Genomic DNA, 19,563 nt, shown 5'->3' with positions numbered 1-19,563 from the left:
TCACGAGTCACGCAAAATCTTCAGGTCACGAAGAATAATCTCCTAAATTCTACGAAAATAAAATGAGCTTATCACGCATCACGAAAATATCCCTGTACAACCCTCGAAGAAAGATCTACGATCCAAATCTCGTTTAGGACCCAAGATCCGAATGTCAAGACAAGTACAATCTGGATTCCGCGCGAAAATCCACAGCTATTCCACGATCCACTGTGTTCTCAAAACCCGCGAATCCTCCCGATTTAACGCAAAAATCCGTGCGTTTTTTAAGGCCAAATCCGTCGATCCGAAAACCTATTCACTCCCCTCTTTTCTTGATTTCCTTTGCATTATCTTGTTTTAGTAGTATGTTATGGAACTGTGGCTAGAAGGAAACAAAGAAATCGGAAGTGACGTTTAAGGGAAATTTTCGCTTCTCAATTAAATTTGACCTGTTGCTCCTACGCAAATATCGATCGTTCTTTTGCGATGTACAGCAAATTCACCATGTTGTCAGCTAATGAACTGGAGCCACCAGAGCTTAGTATTACTATTCCAGAAAAACGAAATCTTTCAACAGCTTTCATGCACTGGGGGGATTTCGAGCTTCCAATAGATATTCTTCTATTGACGGTGAAAGACTGCGAGTTTCTGGCCTGTTACTTCTTTCTGAGAAAACCGTTTCGAAGTTATTTGAAAGAGCTTGGCTATATGTATTTCGGGGAGATGGGCCAACGAGAAGGCACGAAACCGCTACAAATCGTGTTAATTACGTGTTCAGAGGGCGCCACACAACCCGGAGGAACACTGATTAAGGTGAAAAATGCCGTAGAAATATTGCTGCCGAAAGCTGTGTTTTGTGTCGGATGTTGCGGAGCTTTGAATCGCGAAAAAACCAAACTGAAGTTAGGAGATGTAGTGGTTTCTTCAAAATTGACTACGTATGCCGACAAAACTGTCACAGATACTGGAGTCCAGCCTCGTGGCTTATCTGCACCAGTAGGAAGAGATATTGCTGGTTTAATCAGACACGCCGCTGATGGTTGGGTAGCCCCGTTAAAGAACACGGAAGCGAGAAAAGTGAACGTCCATTGCAATGGTGAATTTTTGAGTGGACCAGAGGAAATTGACTCGAACACGCGACGAGAAGAGCTCGTTGAATTATATCCCAACGCGATAGCAGTTGAAATGGATGGGCAAGGTATGGTAATCGCAGTTTTATTCGATTGTTTAGTGTTGCCCAGAAACTCACGTCAAAACGACACGCATGATGTTGGCCAACGAAATATGGACTCCGGACTCCGGACTCCGGACTCCGGACTCCGGACTCCGGACTCCGGACTCCGGACTCTGGAAATTATCCGGAATCCGGAAATCAGAAAAAGAACACAGGTTCTTCAAATACGCGAAAGATACGTTGCATAGTGCTCTTTTGCCAGTAAAAATTAAGAGGCCCAGTAAAAAGGGCCTCAAACCTAACCTTTCTTGAAACAAGATTTTCCTAGCTGTCTGTCGAAATTTCTGCAACCGTTTTTTTCTAGTGAGGGCTATGATTATGAGAATCTAAATAACATGCATCGTAATTTGATTCTCAACACCCAGAGAGCGACTAAAATAAGCTTGCTGGTAATAGCCATTTTGTTTAAAAAGTGATCTACAATTTGCCGGAGGTATAAATTTGGCCTTTATGTCTAGTAGATACTGAACAAGATAGGAAATGTCAAAGAGAACAGGGTCTCCATCAGTGGCAGCTACCTGTACATTGACAGTAACACCTCCCACTTTCAATGTACAAAGGTTAACCTTGCTTATCTAAATAAATTTGTTTTTCCCAATAGATATGAGACTAATTCCAGATCAACACTATTTCCACACTGATACTGATACAAATCACCACTACATATTCTTGTCGGCCATCATGTTAAAACAATTTTTAGAAATGTCCCACACTTACTTCCATCTGCTTCTTGCTTGCGAATGGATTGGACACACATGTTGTTAAAAGATGCTAAAAGACTGCCAGAAACTCACTGCAATAGCTTGTTGCTATTGTGCTACTCACCAGTCTTCTCAGCTTATGTTTGGGGAGGGATGGACTTGTTACCAGAAGAAAGTTTATTTCTCAGATTATTGGATGGAAGGGAGGGATTTTTTCCCAGGGCAGGGGAAAGGGGGCAATGTAATGTCCAAATTGTATTTTAAACGAGAGGTGCGCTTATTATTTATGTTGCATTGTAAACCCTACAGGTAGCGGATAGGCTTGTCGAATTATTCTAGAATGGTCAGAACTGTCTTTGGAACTAATCCACTTCTGGCCCCTCTCTATTACATGACACTACCCTTTCAGCATTGCATGACAGAGAACTGGACCACCTTTGCAGTGGCTGCCCATATTTGAAGATATGAATGTTATTTTCAAGTGGTAACAACAATATATTTTACGAACAAGCACAGCAATTGAGTAAAATATTGTAGTTTTTAACATGTGAAAATAAAATTCATATCTTCGAGCCACCATATACTGCTCTTTTCTTACATACATGTAAATTTGCACAAACAACTGTGAAATAGCAGAAAATGACATCTTCAGTATCCTCAACTTGCCATAATCAAAAACACAACCATATAAAGAAAATAAAAGATATACAACAAGTAAAGAAGGTTAACATTCAGTTGCCAGATTAGTCAAATGAACATAAAAAATAAATACCAAACTAGCTAAAGTGTTTGGTAGGAGACTAAAATTATAGCAAAAAAAAACATTGTAAAATACTAGTAGTTCAATCCCTGGGTTTATATTTCATAGTTGGGGAGTACATGTATTATTGGAGGATGTTCATGCTGGGGGTACTTTGGAGACTTACTGCAATTGAACCCCGCTATTTCAAACTTGAATCAATAAGTTATTTGAAATTGTTTTCATGATAAAAAACTAACGCTATAAAAGAACGACATTTTGGCCAATCAAAGGTCATTTTCAAGTTGGGAAGAAGTCTAAAATGACATATATTAATATGTACTTAAAACTACTCAAATATCTCTAAGGAAACAATAGGCTATAAAAGTTGTAAAAAAAATTTATTAACTATAAATTATTATAAGCTAGAGTAGGTGAAGAGAATTTAAAATGAATTTTCAAACTCTGGAGGGAAAAGAAATACCTAGAATTCAAAATAACCGGGTCAGCATTAGATTTGAAAATAACAAGTAATACATAATCTTATTAGACATTTTGGTGTGTAGTATCACTGTATATTTTTACGAGTTGTGCCGTATTTTGACGAGACAAATATCATGTGATATTTGTACTCGTTTCATGCATTATTTGCACTCTACGAAACAGAGTTGGATAATAATTATTAATATGTAATCTACATGATGGAATGTATCTTTTTATTGAGCAAGAGCAATCTTGAAGAGAACACCTGACAAAAAAGTTCTTTACAGTACAAGATTAAAGTGAAATGAATTTTTCAACTCTACCAATGAAGTTTGAAATAAACAGGGTTTATTTTAGGCCAAGGGAGACAGAAATCAGTTCCAAACAGGAGTGAGTTTGAAATAACCAAGTTCAATTTAGCAGGGTCCAATTGTATTTGGAAAGTCACTGGGGTTTATTTATGGGGACTACATGTTCTGCGGTATTTGTTCCTTTTCACAGGCGTCTTTAGTGCTGCCCATGATCTTAAGATGGAGTGGGTCATCATTAAGGGCATCTCTGACTATGCAGATGGTACTGCTTCTTCAACTGAAAACTGGAAGCCTTTTGCTAGTGTCATGGCAGCTTCTGTTGTCAACAACATTCTCCAAGAACCAGCAGTATTTGAACAGTGGCCTCATTACCAAAAACATGACGTCAGACGAGGTACAGTGGGCTGTGCACTAATATATACTCTGAAATAAACTGCACCCTTTAAGGCCCCAGTTTCTACATTCCAAACGTTCAACAATCGTCAACATTTGAGAACACATATTTATGCATCCAAGTTTGCATGTCATTTGTCCAGTTCAATCTAATAATCCATTGACATTTCAACTCCGTTTTCTTTTTCTTAATTGGCATATTTAATATGGTGTCCACTAGTTTTTGGTCTCTACATTCCAGACAAAATAAGCAATACTTTACATTCATAAACAGTTTTCTTTTTGAAAGATCTACAATAACTGCTACTGGTCTATGGTCTGTCACTGATATTGTTCGCATTGCCCTGAACTGAGACAGCAGGCGATCGTCTGTCTATGGTTGATTGTTCACAATCAGTGTACCAACCACTGGATAAACTTTCCATAAACTACAGATGAATGTAATGAAAATCTTTCTGTTCTTCATGTAGAGCAATTGACAGGCAGAGCTCGATCAACTACAAGATCAAATGTGGATAATGTATCTGGGCCTTTCTTCCAAACCATCACTGGCCACTCTGCACCTGGCCAGGTAATTTAGTTTGTCATTTCTTCTAAATCTACATTATATTGTGTTAACTAGTAATATTTTTAACAGGAAATACATGTATTGCAAAATCCATTGACTGGAGGTGAATATCTTCATTTCTACCAAGTGTGTAGCTGACTGACTAGTTCAATGATCCTCCCCAAGAGGACATCTCATGCACATGAAAGGGTCGGGGATGCTCCTCTTCTTGCTTAGGGATGTAAATCGTTGATATCAATTAGGGTGTTCAGGGTGGTAAGCCAACATTTTAAGCCATCGAGGCATTGTTCAGAGCTGCACGCAAAAAAACTAAAAAATCCTGTCATCCTGCGTTGGTGTTCTAAACCCATCAGGGGTCAAATAAAGCTTGGACCATGCATGTTCAAACTGGTTTCTTGTGTATCCCTGACTCTTTCACAGGGGAGGCCTGCCTCATAACCCAGCATTGATTGTGGTTTCTTCACTTTGACATATAATGGTAATTGAACTGAGTGGAGTGCAATTTGGTCTGAAATCATACGCGTGATTTCAAAATCGAACGAGCGCGTAGCGCAAGTTCGATTTGAAATCACAAGTATGATTTCAGACCAAAATTGCACGACATGAAGTTCAATTGCCACTTTATTAGATCCATTTTGAAATCGCACAATTTTATTGCCTTAATTTTTAGACTTTTGGTGTATTGTTCCAGTAGCCGGTTTGTTAAAAAAAAAAAGCGGAACCAGAAACGCCTTTACGTCTCATTTAGTATGTAAAATGATGTCATGTGACGAAAACTCATCCGAGCATGACAAAGAAGCAAGCGGTTTTGAAGTCAGAACGAAAATAGTCTGCTTTCAGGTATAAAAGTTCAATTCTCGTCGCCTGAATCAATGATGGAAGGTCTTTCTTTCTCCTGTGGTTGAGGCTGAGACTTTTCATTGTCTTTGGAGAACGAAATTGAAGGTGCATCCTGCGTAATTCTGCGATGGATTTCTTTTGAGTTGTGAAACTCCCTCGAGTGCACGATGCCCAGTGGATGGTACGTTTTTTTTCTTTCATACCGTTTAATTGCATGATTTTAAGGGAGTCCAGCACGTTATCATCTCCGTTTCTTTTTGTGACCTCGGCGAAGGACTCAATACTCAGGACCTTGTCAAGTTCTTGCGGCGCCATTTGTTTCAAGATATTTTCAAGATGGCGGGACTAACACCAGCTTCATAAGACGTTCATTCATTCGCTGTTTTGTGGAGCGGGGTGTATTTTGACTATGTTTATTCACAGCGACAGAGTTGAGCTCTTTTGTTGCTTCGTTTGAAACTACCAGAAACCTGGAAACATCTACCTTCTTGAGATGGCCCTGAATTTGTTGTTGTGTGGTTTTCGTTTGTTTATGTTTTACTGGACTCGGTATCACACGGATTTTGAGCAGATGTTGAAGAAAAATCGCCAAAATATTCGTCAAAATGGACACTGAAAGTTGGAAACTTCCATTAAAGTAATTAATTACATTCGTCAAGTTTTTTGGAAAAAAAAAACACAATAACAACAAAGTTTTGGCAATACTAGTTGCTAAATTCTCCACACAGTGGCTTTTTGCCTTTCATTTTCCTGAAATTTTATTGTTTACTTTAAACTAATATTGAAATCTGATTTGTTGTTTTGTTTTACTGTCCCATTCTCAATGCCTGAGAAAAAGATGTGATTTAGAGCAAAAAATACTGCGATTCGTGAATAAATCGCACCATTGAGAGCCAATCAGATTGCAAGGATAACCAGTGATTTCAAAATGGATTTAATAATCCACAAAACCACATCAAATTAGCATTGATTTACAACCACTTTTGAACAATGTTACATGCATAGGGGACATCTTTCGACCATCTTTCAACATGCCATCTTTTGACGTGCCATCTCTCAACATGCTATGTAACCTGGCCTATACGTGTCAAAAATGTAAGCACAACAGACTCAACACAACTCGACTTTTAGTCATGAAAGATAGATTTATTTGACATCAGAATAACGCTAGGAGTATCAAGAAGTCATTCTGACTGTTTTGAATATCTACATCTTTCAAATATCAAAAACAGTAGTGGCCCAGTTCTACTGAGAGCTGGTCATCATTTGAATTATCCCATAAATCAGGAAACATGCTAGGCACATAATCTTCTTCAGCCATTTGAGGTCAGTAATTACCATTCATTTGTCATTTCTTCCACTAATAACTGGAAAAATTGCCAGTTTGACAGTCAAACGGTCTTTCAGCCATTTACATAGCATGTCAATAGATGGCATGTCCAAAGATGGTCGAAAGATGTCACCTATGCACGTAACACTGAAAGCAGACATGTAATAAAAGCCGTTTAAATGAGAATCTGAGATTATTGAAAACAAACAACCAGACAACAGAAAGATAACTTTTTAAAGACACCACTAAATCTGCATCGAGATCTCAGTGAAGTTCGTAAGTTCTAAGTAGTACACTGTATTAGTATAACTGTATTAAGGGCAAAATGGACCAAACAAAAACTTTCAACAAATTAATATCATTTAGTCTTTTGATACTACTCTTTCATTTACAAAACCATCAACGGACAATGAGTGTACAATCAGCTGTCATGGATTTTACAGAACAAACAATGCTTGCCATCTTGAGCCTTGCAATGTAATAAAACTTAAGCATGAAAACTTAATCTGAGGTTAGTCAATAATTTATTAATCACAGCTTCTTTTTTTGCTGTCAGTGGTATAAATAAATGCTTTATATTCCCAGATATTTTTCCTTCAGTGAACTACATCTGCATGTATAATGCACATGTAGATGACACCACAACAATGTTCTTGATGAAATGAAGATTAAATATCCATGACCAGCACATGATGCCAAATTTTTCAATACATTGTAAATGCTTCAGTCAGCTTTTTTTGTTAATTCATGAGAGCAAGTTCGGCAAATGACCGCCTTTTGTTAATATTGAATACAATGCAGAAATAAGAAAGCAGCTAAGATATTATAGCTGAATTTGTAAAATTCGAGAATTTATTCAATAAGAATATAATCAAGAACACCCATAATAACTAAAGTTTCTAGATAACCACTTTCCATAAATGATCATGTACAAAACAATATACAAAATTTAATTATTCATTCACTAAACTACATTATCTCGTTCTTAAGTTCTTATTTTATTACTTTTATAAGCACAAGAGATGCTATGAGAATTTCTTGTACTGCGAGTCTTTGTGTACTGTATAGTGATTATATTCTGTTTCCGCTTAACGCAACAAAGTTGAAATCATGATATAAGCTTACATGTCTTAAAAATATAATCTCAGAGCTTGCATACATCGATCACAGCCAGGCGAGAAAAACAGTTACATATGAAGAAGGCATCTTATGGAACAAATACCATTTCGTCTCTAAATACCTTAGGAAATTTCTAAAGGTTAGTAAATCGACTGGTATTTGTTCGTTTAGACACCACGTATTACGCGGTGCAAAGTGAGAAGGTTGTGTACACACACGTCGATGTGTAACGCAAGTATCACGCACAGAATTAAGCGGAAGTTACACATCCAAGCTAGCACGTTTATTCTTTAGCCTGACTTACCATAGCCAATGGAAAGTTGGTCTGTGTTCAGGTTTTCGACATATTCCCCCACGTACGTCCTCAGAACCCATGCGGCCAAACTCTCCAACATGACTTTACAAGTCCCTTAATGAATATTTAAACCGTGATGTTCTTCGAAATACACGTTGCACAACATCTTTGTTGCACTCAATGGTAAGCCTAATAGTATCAATTCTTAAATTTCACATCGCTTTTCAAATCTGGTGAAACGTAGCCGATATTAAAGGGCATTAAACTCTCCACGTTTTCAAAATTACTTCATCTTTGAGATGATTCAATCGTGACACCAAAATATCGCGGGTTCATATTTGCGCTTGCAAAGTCTCATGGGTATTCGTCAAAGATGGCGGAGCAACTTCAAGAGTTTCGAAAATAAAACTTGTTTTATTCGTTGTTTTGACTTTTTTATCATATTGCTATGAGCTGCTAGGGCCGACGATGAAAAGCGTACGAAACGATTAAAGCCTCTTACTCCTATTGAGGGGGTTACTGAGGTCAGTACATGCTTATCAATACCTTTTGTCAGATCAGAAGCATAGCACTTCGGGACTCTATACCTGTAATTTAAACTTCCTCTCCCCAGTCCTCCGGAAGTCATATGAGCAGCTGCTGTATGAAAACATTATACCTTATGTAGATAGAAAAAGATCAGGTTGATCTCTATTATATTTTGCGGCTTTGATTGAAATATGGTGCTTGTTTATGTGTTGTACTCTCTGGTGATCTTTCAAGGCATTCTCTTTCTCCTGTATTTCACGGGAAAAGGTTACATCATGTCTTTAATGTGGGAATTCGCGTTCATTATCGTCCGGGTTTTCCTTCACGTGTCTATGTCAGGATTCAAGTGGATTTTGCCGTCGCAAAGAAAGAGCCTTCGAAAAGACATCGCGTTGGTGACTGGGGCAGCAAGCGGAATTGGAAGATTGATTGCTCTTCGTTTAGCATCCAAAGGTTTGTGTTACTATTTAAACTTTAATTTAAGTTTATGTTTACTCAATTACAAACTTCAGCTCAATGTATTGAGTCACAGTCGCAATGAAAAAGATCGAATCGGTTCGATCTCCAAAGACTTCAGGTTAAAAATAAGGCCGCATATAGTTAAAAAATTAAATGGTTTGGGCACCCGTGGGGCTGATCTAAATCACTTCTCTTGTTTCCGATTTTATAAATCTCGTTGATATAAAATGTTGAAAACAGGAAACCACCTCACCGGCAGACGTCTGTCACCTGCTCAGCTGCTTTAAATAGGATAATTATCTTGTGTTATAAAAATGATAAATTTAGATGAAAAACACCTTACAAAATATTATTTTGATATTTTCCCCCTTACTTTTTTTAATTTATGTAAATTCAGTTAATATCAAAATTACAGCTGACCAGCAAGAGTGTGGTCAGATATTAAAAGCCCCCAGGGGGGTAGTCAGGTGTACTACCGCCAGTAGTAGAATTCTAATTCAAATGCCTCAGTTTTATTGGCTGCGTCATTGAACTTTATTTAACAATTGTTTAGGAAAGCCAAGATTTTAATAGATTTTTATGAGCTTGGGATTTCATAATTAAGTCCACACTCAAAAGTAAAGTTTCATACTACTTATACATGTACTTCTATGTTGAGAAATAATTGAACATCCTTGTTTCAAGAAAATTTACATACAGCTGTATGCAGTTAGAATTCTATGAAAACAATTAGATTATTCACTCCCGCATATATGTTCTACGAGTTTGCTCATGGAAATCTCAGGCTCATAATCTACAAAACACTCTGCATCATAAAATAATGACTTTGAAAAGTATTTTATCTGATTACCTACACTTAAGCCAAGGCGTCTACAACTGAATTTGTAACGTAATTCGTAGACATCATCATCAAGGGCTTATGTGCCATTTTCAGACCAGCAATAATATTATTGCAGCTATTATAATTGTGAAGTTCAGCTATGCATCGAACATGTTGCGTTAATCCTCATCTTGATCACTTGATATGTTTGACAGGTTGTAGAATGGTGATATGGGACATCAATAGTGATGGACTAGAAGCTGTAGCAAAGGAGATAGAAGCTGCTAGGGGTGTGGCACATTTTTACAAGTGTAACGTGCGAGATAGGAATGAAATTTACAAGACGGCAAAGAGAGTGAGGGAGGAAGTTGGTGAAGTTTCCCTCCTGGTAAACAATGCTGGCATTGTTACAGGAAAGAAACTACTGGAAACAAAGGATGAAGAGATTTTGGCCACTTTTGATGTAAACTCCCTCGCTCATTTCTGGGTAAGTTCTTAAATGATAGAGGCTTCTTGACCTAAGAGGATAGAGGAGCATAGGGCTCTGTCTCTAGTCTATTAAGACAATCATTTTTCTCACACATTATTTTATTGGAGGTGCATTGAAAAGTTTCAGCATGTCTCTGTGGAATAAATAATTGTTCAGGGCATACTACATGTACAATCACTCAATTCCCATGAGACCTATTGGATGCTTATTTCATATATCATCATCATCATCATCCTTGTTACACCACTGTAAAAAACTCTGCAACAAAATGGAAAATTTTGCAAAACATTTACGTTCACTTAACATAATGTAACTCTTATCCTAAGAGAAAACAATGGTTAAAAAAGGCTAAAAGATCTTTTGAAAAATGATAAAGAAGAAATGGTGGCAGAGCGCAAGCCACCACCCCTCTCCCAAACCGAATAAAAAATTCCACTTTAAAGATGGTTGGTCAACTTAAAATACAACATTAATTTTGCCACCCTCCCCCCCCCCCCCCCCCTCTAATCCACCCCTGTTTTAGGCACGAAATGTATGCAGATCAAGACTATATAGATCCCACTTTGCATGCACTGTGCCTGTGATATTTACATTAGCTGGAAGATATGCAGGCAGCATCCTGGTGGTTTTTAAGTCACTAAATATCACTGCCTTTGTTTGCTCCATACAGACAATCAAAGAATTTCTTCCAAGCATGCTTCAACAGAATCATGGCCACATTGTGAGTATTGCGTCCTTAGCTGGCTGCACTGGTCTTCCTGGTGCAGTAGACTACTGCTCATCAAAGTTTGCAGCCGTTGGTCTGATGGAGTCATTACGTCAAGAAATGGCAAGCCAAGGAAAGACTGGTATTCAGTTCACAACAGTATGCCCTTCACTAATAACTACTGGAATGTTTGAAGGTGTCAAGTTCAGGTAGGTGATGCTTCCCTGTGTAAGAAAAAAAATAATCCAAAGGCACTGATAATTTGAATTTTAGTGGAGAAAATGAAGGATTGAGATGATTAGTCTGGTAATACACAAAAGAGAAAGACGATGTTAGACAAAGAGTAGGAACGGTAGTCAGAGAAGGAAGGGGGTTGTAGAGGAGAGGTAGGATGAAGACAATGAGGAGGAAGAGAATCAAAGGAAAGGAACAGAGGGAGAAGGAGAAGCAGCTAGGGTAGTGAAGGAGGAAGAAAAGAAGGAGGAAGAGGAGATTAGAAAAAGTAGTACAGTCGAACCTCTCTAATACAGACGCCAAAGGGACAGAGCGAAGTGTCTGTATTAGAGAGGTTAAATTTGTATGAATTTGCTCCCTAAGGCCGAGATTTAGTGTCCATTGTCCATTTTAGATAGGGTCCGCATTATAGAGGTTTTTTTTAGAGGAAAAAATGTAAAAAATATGTGAAATATATAAATATGTAATTTGTTTACCCACAGAGGAAATGTATGAGAATGTTGTTGGTACATAGGAAACAGTCCATATTAGAGAGGTGTCTGTATGGAGAGGTTCGACTGTACAAAAAAAAAATGTGGCAAGGGAAAGAGAGATGATGAGAAGGAGGAGGCAGAGGAGGCAGTGGCAGCAGCAGTTGCGGAGACAGTGGTGGCGGCAGTGGCAATGGCAGTGGTGAGGAGTAGGAGAAGGCAAGGGAGGAGGAGGAACAGAAGGCAGGGTGGTAAAGGAGGAAGGAAGGGGAGGTAGTATACAAAACGGACGATTTGTTGAAGAGAGAAACAAGGATGGGGAAGAGGCAAGTAGACTTAAGAGGGGTGGTGGAAGAGGAGGAAGAGGAGTGGAGAAGGAAAATTAGAGAGAGGAAGAATAGAAATTTAGTCAGCATGGATCAAGAGGAAGGACAAGACCAAGAATGGGAGATGGGCAAGTAGGTGATTGGGGGAGAGGAATAAGGAATGGTTGTATAAGGGTAGAGGAAGGGGGAGGAGGAGAGGGGGTGAAATACTGTGGTATGATGTAGATGATGTGAGAAAGAGAGGGAAATAATTGATTAAGAGGATAAGTGGAGGAGTATATCGTAAACTTTACTAATGATTAATCAAAGAAGAACTTTAAAAATAGACGATTGAACCGGTTAAGACATATCAGAGGTTTAAAAAACGTTGTTTGGTTATTTAAAATAGTTTAAATTACAAGATATGCGGATCTATGCAGATTGCAGACTTAAATCTCCAAATAGTAGCTGCTTCCTGCTGATCTGTACACATCTGTTCACAAAGTTTATTTCAAAGTTTATTAACTAATCATTATGTTTTCTAGGTTTCCTCATTTGCTGGGATTTGGTGTGCTAACTCCACAGTATGCAGCATCAAAGATTGTTGATGCCATAGAAAAGAACCAGACCTTCCTTATGATGCCTAGAGGAGCATATTTCTCAAAAGCCTTGCAAGAGTAAGTTCAGCGATTCTACACATAAATGCAATAATGAGTTTGTCTCGAACATGGGTAGGTTTTGACAATTCCTCTTAAAATCCCAAAAAGGCATGTTCAAACCCTGTATGTTGTTGCAGAGGCGCGTTGGTTTAAGGTTAGCCATTTGGACTCTAGCTTGCTAGCACTGACAGTCAGAGGTTGTTGTGTTGTCTTCTTGTCACATAACTCCCAGCGCCTTTCTCTACCGAAGAGTATAAATGTTGCTTCCCAACTCTGTTGACTTAGCAGTATCAAAATGTTAAACTCTCGTGAGCTTTCGGAGCCGTCATGGCGCTTTTCCCAGTGATGAAATACGTCAAATTCGATCAAATGTCAGGTGAACCCCTGGGGAGATAAGCGTCTTTGGCCCGTCTACACTACGCCGGAGAAATTTGAAAACCCAGCATTATGTCTACAGCTAGGCCTGCCGTCCACACTAATCCGTCACGAAAATGGAGCTCTTTGAAAACGCTCTTCAAACCGGAGGAATTTGAAAACGCTGGCTTTTCGTGAAACATTGTGATAACGGAGCATTTCGAAAACGATGACGTCACGATAATCATATCATGTGATTTCCCTGACCAAGTTTTCCTGAAACACAAATTCAAGATGGCCGGTGATTGTTGCGTTTTCAAATTCCTCTGGCCTAGTGTGGACGGGACCTTGCTTCTCCAGATAATGTCATCAAAACCTCTTTTTTAGAAGCTAAATACCCTTTGACACTTAAATAAAGTCTTCTATTCATTCATTCCTTCAGTCAGTCAGTCAGTCAGTCAGTCAGTCATTCTAAAAAAAGATTCAGTTTCAAAGAATTAGCGAAATAAACAAAAATAAAACGTTGTATTTACAAGTAAAGAAATTCTACACATAGTTCTGAAAGAAATGTGCAGAATTCATTTAGGAGAATGGGTTCATTGAAATCGGGAGGGAACGAAAATTAAGAGATGAAAACAATTATCAGTGAAGTTCTGCATTACTCGTTGTAACAGGATTCCTCTTTTTTCATCTTTGAAGCATTCTACCAGAGAAAGCCGTCGACCTGCTTTTGAATTTCCTTGGCGTTGATGTGGCAATGAACACTTTCACTGGACGGCAAAAGAACCATATCAAGGACGTGAACTGAGTAAACCATCATTCAGGGAGGAACAAGTACATATAAAACACGTAGAGGAAGATTATTATATGCAGTCTAGTTTTCAGCCCATCTTTTCCTATGCAGCCTAACTGACTTGATAGCAGTCTTCTAAATGTAGTTATAAGTTGCGAGAGGTCGCCGGTCACCGACCGATGTTGCGCAAGTGTCATTTGTAGAGGGTGATAAAGGGTATTTTCGTGACCCGTGATCGGCCCTTTTTATTTCCTGTGAAATGTGAAATAGCCATTTTTTTCCTCGTGAATCGTGATTTCCATAGTCGCCGTTTACCGTGATTTTCCAAAACGTTCTCTTTTATCTTCCGTGAAGCGTGAAATGTCAATGTTGAATTTTTCGTGAATTGTGAACGGGCTGCTTTATTTTCCGTGAAACGTGATCTATCCCCCCCCCCCCCCCCACCCCTTTACCGCCCTCATTGTAAAATTCCCAAGTACATGTAACGTTACTTTAGAATCTCTATCTCAAAATAGCCACCCCATATTAGTACAAGTAACGCAACAAATGATTTGCAAACCTGTAGATGATCTGCAAAGCGATATGCTATAGTAACCGTTCTGTAAAAACAAAATTGCCAGTTAACAAGAGGAGCATTTCGTTCTTGTTCACTTTCTTTGTCCAACTTGTCCGAGCCATTCTGGTCCAGTAATGTATTTTGTATCTCACAGCTGGCTGTGCCGAGAACTGTTCGAAAAAAGTCGTTATCTTATTTATATTACTATTACTGTCAATATCATTCACGTTTTGTTGGCTTTCATCAGACTATTTCTACAAAGCTATTCTTTTCCCATCTACAGAAAAACAAAGTCATATCTATGCAAGTTTGTGTATAAAGCATCTTGGCATTTATGATGTCCCAGATGAGCGTGTTATTGAACTATCATAAAGAAGGATATTTTTAATTTCAATTTTAACTTTCCATACCTGATAATAATTTAGAATTGATATCTAGATAGCTTTGAAGTAAATGCTAATGGTATCAATCTACTTTATTATTTTATTGACTGCTCTATTTTATTTGGCCGACATATTTATGCCATAAAGAAGGATACCAACCAGGCGACTTCATACTAACACCGATTGTAATTTTCCCAAAAATGATTATTTTTGCTTCAACATGGTGATGAAAAACGCCACAAAGGTATAATTTAGTCTAAACTGCAAATGTTTTCTTCTACCTGCCGTATAGTCTGTAAGTTTTCTGATGTGTTCAAGCAAGCAAACAGTTGTTAAAAGAAGTATAGATAAAAACCATGCCCATATCTATTGAATGTACCTGAAAAGTAGTGAATGACATTTTCAGACTCTAGACTATATTTAGGCCTAAATACCGCTCTGGTTAACCTGAATATCACTCAGGTTAGCCTGAATAGCGCTCAGGTTAGCCTGTTTACGGTTAGTTTTCGGTTATGGAAATGGGACTGAATGCGATATAAGTAAAAAGTCTGCAGTTTTCAGTATGGCAGCCTGCAATCTGCAGTCTGCAAATGTCACACACCGTATGAGAAGAAATTAAATTTGACTATTCTTTAATATAAAGTATATAAGGAGCATATTGATAATTAAATTGATATAATACTTCAATAAATGCCCTTGGCATTTGATTGTGCCATGATAATTAAGCAGGAGTCCATAACCAGGAGAAGTACTTCGGCGAGGCCGTCTATGCTCAGACTATTAGAACACAAGTAGTTATGACGGAGATTACGGCTTCTCGAAAAAATTCAGTCAGGACAAAAACAACAGACCGTCTCTTACGGCCCCGTCCACGCTGCACCGGAGAAATTTGAGAACGCAACAATCACTGACCATTTTGGATTTGCGTTTGAGTAAATCTGGGACAAGGAAATATTATCAATATTGTAGCGTCATCGTTTACGAAAACGGCTTCGTTTTTAAATGTTTGCCGTCCACGCTAAAGCGCAAAGCCGGCGTTTTCAAATTCCCCCGGTTTGAAGAGAAAACCTCCGTTTTCGCGACGGATTAGTGTGGACGGTAGGCCTAACCGTATAGAAATAATTTTTCCGGCGAAGTGCAGACGGCGGGACCTTAAACTCCCTAGTACTAGAAATAATGCAATCTAAAATACGTTTGATCATGAATTTAGAATACCATAAAATTATTGTTTTTTCGCTTCTGGCCTTCGACTTCCGTTATCGATTGAAGTAAATTTTGATAATATGTGAAGTAGTGAGGTGCAAAATTGGTAGTGTTTATTAGTGAAATACCTTTTCTGGCATTATACTTTATATATTCAACTGAATGAACAAGTGACATTCCAATTGTTTTAATTTATGCGTAGTTGTTTGAAAATTGTAATTCGTACTCATAACAAACTGGTTAATCTTTACAGCTTTAAAAAATATATACTGTAGTTTATAACAAATAGTTTTGCTTTCTAAATTTTGTTGCAAGTCCTTATTTTGGGGGGTATTTTGTTATTTATTTATATTTTCGTTTTTTAAAGTTCTCACAAAATAAAATCACGACATACCAAATAAATAACTATTAGAAAAACTAACCTCTTTCTTATATTTTCTCTCACCGCTTTTCTTGCTGCACCCTCTAACCGAACTCCTGAAACTAGGCATTGCAAACTGGCGGGACTTCTTTTTCGTATTCGCTCCTTTTATTGACTTCTTCTATCAGCTCCACCCGGATTTGTTCCCTAATTGTGTACCTTAATTGTGTACCTTTGTTGCCCGCTTATACTGAGTTGTGTACCTCTCTTGGCACCTTATTATGTACTGCTGATCCCTTTATTGGGTACCTCTGTAAGTCCTTTGAGAGTACCTCAACCACAATGGCCCCTTAAAATTGTGCTCCATTATACGGTTAATGAACTGTTTCAAAGGGTCCATTGATTCATAAACCAGTGGTGTGGTGCGTTGTTAAAAACGGAAGACGTGCCATTAGACGTTTTGCGCCAAACTGTCTCGTTCACTTCTTCCTGAAAACTTTCGGTCGCCTCGTATCCTGTCGTATTAAGGTCACTCGCTCAGATTATCTACCTCTGGGTCTACGAATATACAAAGAAGGTAAAACCGTAGCCTGTAGCCTATAAAATGTTTGATATTTCAAGAGATGCTCCTGCGCTATTATTTGCACAAATCAAACCAACTGGTATTTCGTTTCAAACAAATGCCGATGTATATATATTTAAGTGCGAGCAGCATATCATTTACGTAGAAACGGTTGTTTCTTTCAAACACAGATGAAAATAATCGAGAAGTGAGCGCTTAGTCACCGAGAAGTAATGTTTAAGTTATGACCGACTAGAAGCATAGATATAAACAGAATTTACAACTGTCTCATTGATTAACTAGCAACACCCCCCCCCCCTACCACCTCCTTCCTCCACTCCTCTCCCAACCAGTCTTAACTAGGTCAAAGGCAATGTTTAGGATATATTACAGTATTACTTTACTCAGCTATGGCTTACTCATGTTTGTTGAAACGCATGTATATTTCAGCAAACTCGATGGTCGGAAATAGTTTTTCCGCTTAAGAGACAAATTAGAGGTTGGCAATTAATCATTCCATTGTATTGGTTATCACTCAGTTATCGCTGATATGTTGTGTTTTCTTTGACTTGCCAAACGAAATTCTTTCGACCCGTACACTGACATTGTAATCTACGTTTGTTTTTTGGACTTCTCTTAATTCAATAACGAGAACCTATATGTACAGATAGAACTTGAGTTTATTTGTAAGTTTTATGCTGGGTTTGCAGTTGAAATTAGCTCTTTCCTTGACCTTGGTGTTGCGATATACAGAATACCAACATGTTTAGTCGAAATTTATCGGTCTACCATTTTCAACTTTCTTTCACAAGTAACTAAACTGAAAATTACATTGATTACTGCGGCAATCGAAATTGAGTAACATAGGTTTCACAGAATAGGCGATCTCACCCATGTATTCTGAATGTTTTCTGAATACTCCCATTGTCTTAGTACTAGTAATATTAAATATCACATCTTGTCCCTTTGTTATATCTCCTTAGAACCTGGTTGAAATGGGTTCTCTGAAAGGCGAAACACTAGCACTCAGAGAAAAGAGAGAAACTCTCACCATTCATTGGAAGCAGGGCTCAATTGCTGGTTTCGGTGGAGACAGAAGTCGGACGTACGTACTGTGTGAATACGCTACTCGCAACGGATACAGTGTTCCAATCTATATCCAAGAGGGATATGAGATAAAGCAGAATTTCACCATAGATTTCAGATTCCAGTACGGAGTACAGGATGATGTCCTGTTCTTTGTGTACCATGACAAGAGTCAGAAGCCATACCAAGAGCGATTCCGGTGCAATGGCCTCCAAAAGTTTGTCTACGCGACAAACGAGCTCCTGAAAATGGCGGGAATGGATATTTCTTGGATTGCCGGAAACTATCTGAAAGATGTGTGAGATGAGTTGTTGAAGAACTAGTGTGTGCCTGTAAACTTGTTTCACTTTTGAGAACTGGAATCTTGAATCTGAGAATATAGAACGTTTTAACTTGACGTCAAGGTAGCCAATCTAGTGTACCAAAACACTGAAACGGCGGCCAAGTTGGTTTACCAAACCAATCCTGTAGGAGTTGAAGTCTTCTCCTACGTGAACCTTTTCTTTTGTTCCAATAAATTTACAGGGCTGCTGGTCACGTGCGAGAAAACGCTCTATAACACAAGATAGTCAAGAATCTTAGTAATGTGCGTCAACCTTAAATACGGAATTATTTGGAAGGGGAATTTTAGGTAACTCTTATTTGTGTTAAACTTTTGTAAAAAAACTTTTTTAAAAAACTTGAATATTGACTTGCTAAACAAAATGGGAGTCACTGAGCTCTTTTCTGAGTTATGAGCACTTAAATCTGAAATTAAGAGTGTTTTTAAAAGGTCAAACAGCCGTTTTTATGTAATTTTTAACTTCAAGAAAATAATCATAACTTGTTTGCCAGTGATTGGGCATATGCATTTGTTTGATACCATTATTGTAGCTGAAACTGAAAAAGAATGATGGTGTCAACCCATTAAAGTAAAGTGCTGCCCTGAAAATCCTGTTGTCAGCCACCTTAAAAGCTCTCATCCTGGTCCCTACTGGCTCTAACAAAAAGGTTAACCGCAAGCTATCTAAGATAAGTTAGGCAGCCTGCTCACAGACTTTCTGATTTCTTTACGAATCGGCAAGAACCGGAGCAAAATAAAAACGGCTGGAAATTGAACGAGGACAACGCAGAGAGGTTGGGTGGGGAGGGTGTTTTATACGCTCCACGATCGCGAAGCACGTTCGTTCGACTCCAAGCTAAAGGCCGTTTTAGTCTGAAATAGCATGTAGGATTTGGACATTTTAACTTCAACATTTACTCTTCAGCATTATCAATTTCTTGAAGACCGTGGCAACAAGCGAAAGCAAGCGAAAGGACGGACGCTTGTATTAAGTAATTGTCTAAAGAGCGATTTTCAATTCAGTGTCGTAAAACCGAAACCAAACCAATTACTTACCAATAGACCAATTTCGTTATATTAAAATTCATCCTAAAACAATAGACCTCAGCACGAGGCTCGGGGAATAACTACAGAGTTTGTGGGGTTTATTCCCCGGAGCCTCGTGTTGAGGTCTATTGTTTTAGCCTGAATTTTAATATATCGAAATTGGTCTATTAGACTACTCAGCCAATCTCAAACCGTAGTAAAACCAAAACCAAAACCAAAACAAAATTAAT

At 38.3% G+C, this 19,563-nt stretch overlaps 3 protein-coding genes across 6 annotated transcripts in view; 2 read left to right on the top strand and 1 right to left on the bottom strand.

Annotated features, from left to right (window-relative positions):
• The window catches only part of LOC145481272 (intermembrane lipid transfer protein VPS13D-like), an 82,393-nt gene extending 74,087 nt beyond the window's left edge, over positions 1–8,306 (bottom strand). For 3 of the 4 annotated variants that reach the window (XM_081459721.1, XM_081459722.1, XM_081459723.1), the window contains exon 1: positions 8,005–8,306. In XM_081459721.1, the coding sequence (XP_081315847.1) occupies positions 8,005–8,095 (91 nt within the window). In that variant the 5' untranslated portion in view covers positions 8,096–8,306. The remainder of the gene's footprint in view (positions 1–8,004) is intronic. The other variant, XM_081459724.1, reaches the window with a different exon arrangement.
• The window catches only part of LOC145481274 (uncharacterized), a 20,010-nt gene extending 1,368 nt beyond the window's left edge, over positions 1–18,642 (top strand). Inside the window, exons 1-4 of the mRNA XM_081459725.1 lie at positions 1–1,180; positions 3,641–3,844; positions 4,314–4,414; positions 17,862–18,642. The exon at positions 1–1,180 is cut by the window's left edge and continues 1,368 nt beyond it. Of these exons, the coding sequence (XP_081315851.1) occupies positions 469–1,180; positions 3,641–3,844; positions 4,314–4,414; positions 17,862–18,266 (1,422 nt within the window). The 5' untranslated portion in view covers positions 1–468 and the 3' untranslated portion in view covers positions 18,267–18,642. The remainder of the gene's footprint in view (positions 1,181–3,640; positions 3,845–4,313; positions 4,415–17,861) is intronic.
• On the top strand, positions 8,449–14,243 carry LOC145481275 (short-chain dehydrogenase/reductase family 16C member 6-like). Its single transcript, XM_081459726.1, has 5 exons — positions 8,449–8,976; positions 10,018–10,289; positions 10,963–11,207; positions 12,553–12,684; positions 13,720–14,243. Exons 1-5 carry the CDS (start codon positions 8,715–8,717, stop codon positions 13,826–13,828), a joined length of 1,020 nt encoding a protein of 339 aa, XP_081315852.1. The 5' UTR covers positions 8,449–8,714; the 3' UTR covers positions 13,829–14,243.
• Positions 18,643–19,563: the final 921 nt, after the last annotated feature.

Source organism: Orbicella franksi, chromosome 3 (genome assembly GCF_964199315.1).
Source record: "Orbicella franksi chromosome 3, jaOrbFran1.1, whole genome shotgun sequence".
NCBI lineage: Eukaryota > Metazoa > Cnidaria > Anthozoa > Scleractinia > Merulinidae > Orbicella > Orbicella franksi.
The sequence above is the reverse complement of the archived record's forward strand: the minus strand, read 5'-3'. Positions and strand labels throughout refer to the sequence as shown.

Bases quoted from the DNA above. Each gene is read 5' to 3' on its own strand.
- LOC145481275 (XM_081459726.1), top strand. From the start codon at position 8,715: ATGGTGCTTGTTTATGTGTTGTACTCTCTGGTGATCTTTCAAGGCATT. The intron at 8,977-10,017 runs GTTTGTGTTACT...TATGTTTGACAG, and splicing joins TCTTCGTTTAGCATCCAAAG to GTTGTAGAATGGTGATATGG. The intron at 10,290-10,962 runs GTAAGTTCTTAA...TGCTCCATACAG, and splicing joins ACTCCCTCGCTCATTTCTGG to ACAATCAAAGAATTTCTTCC.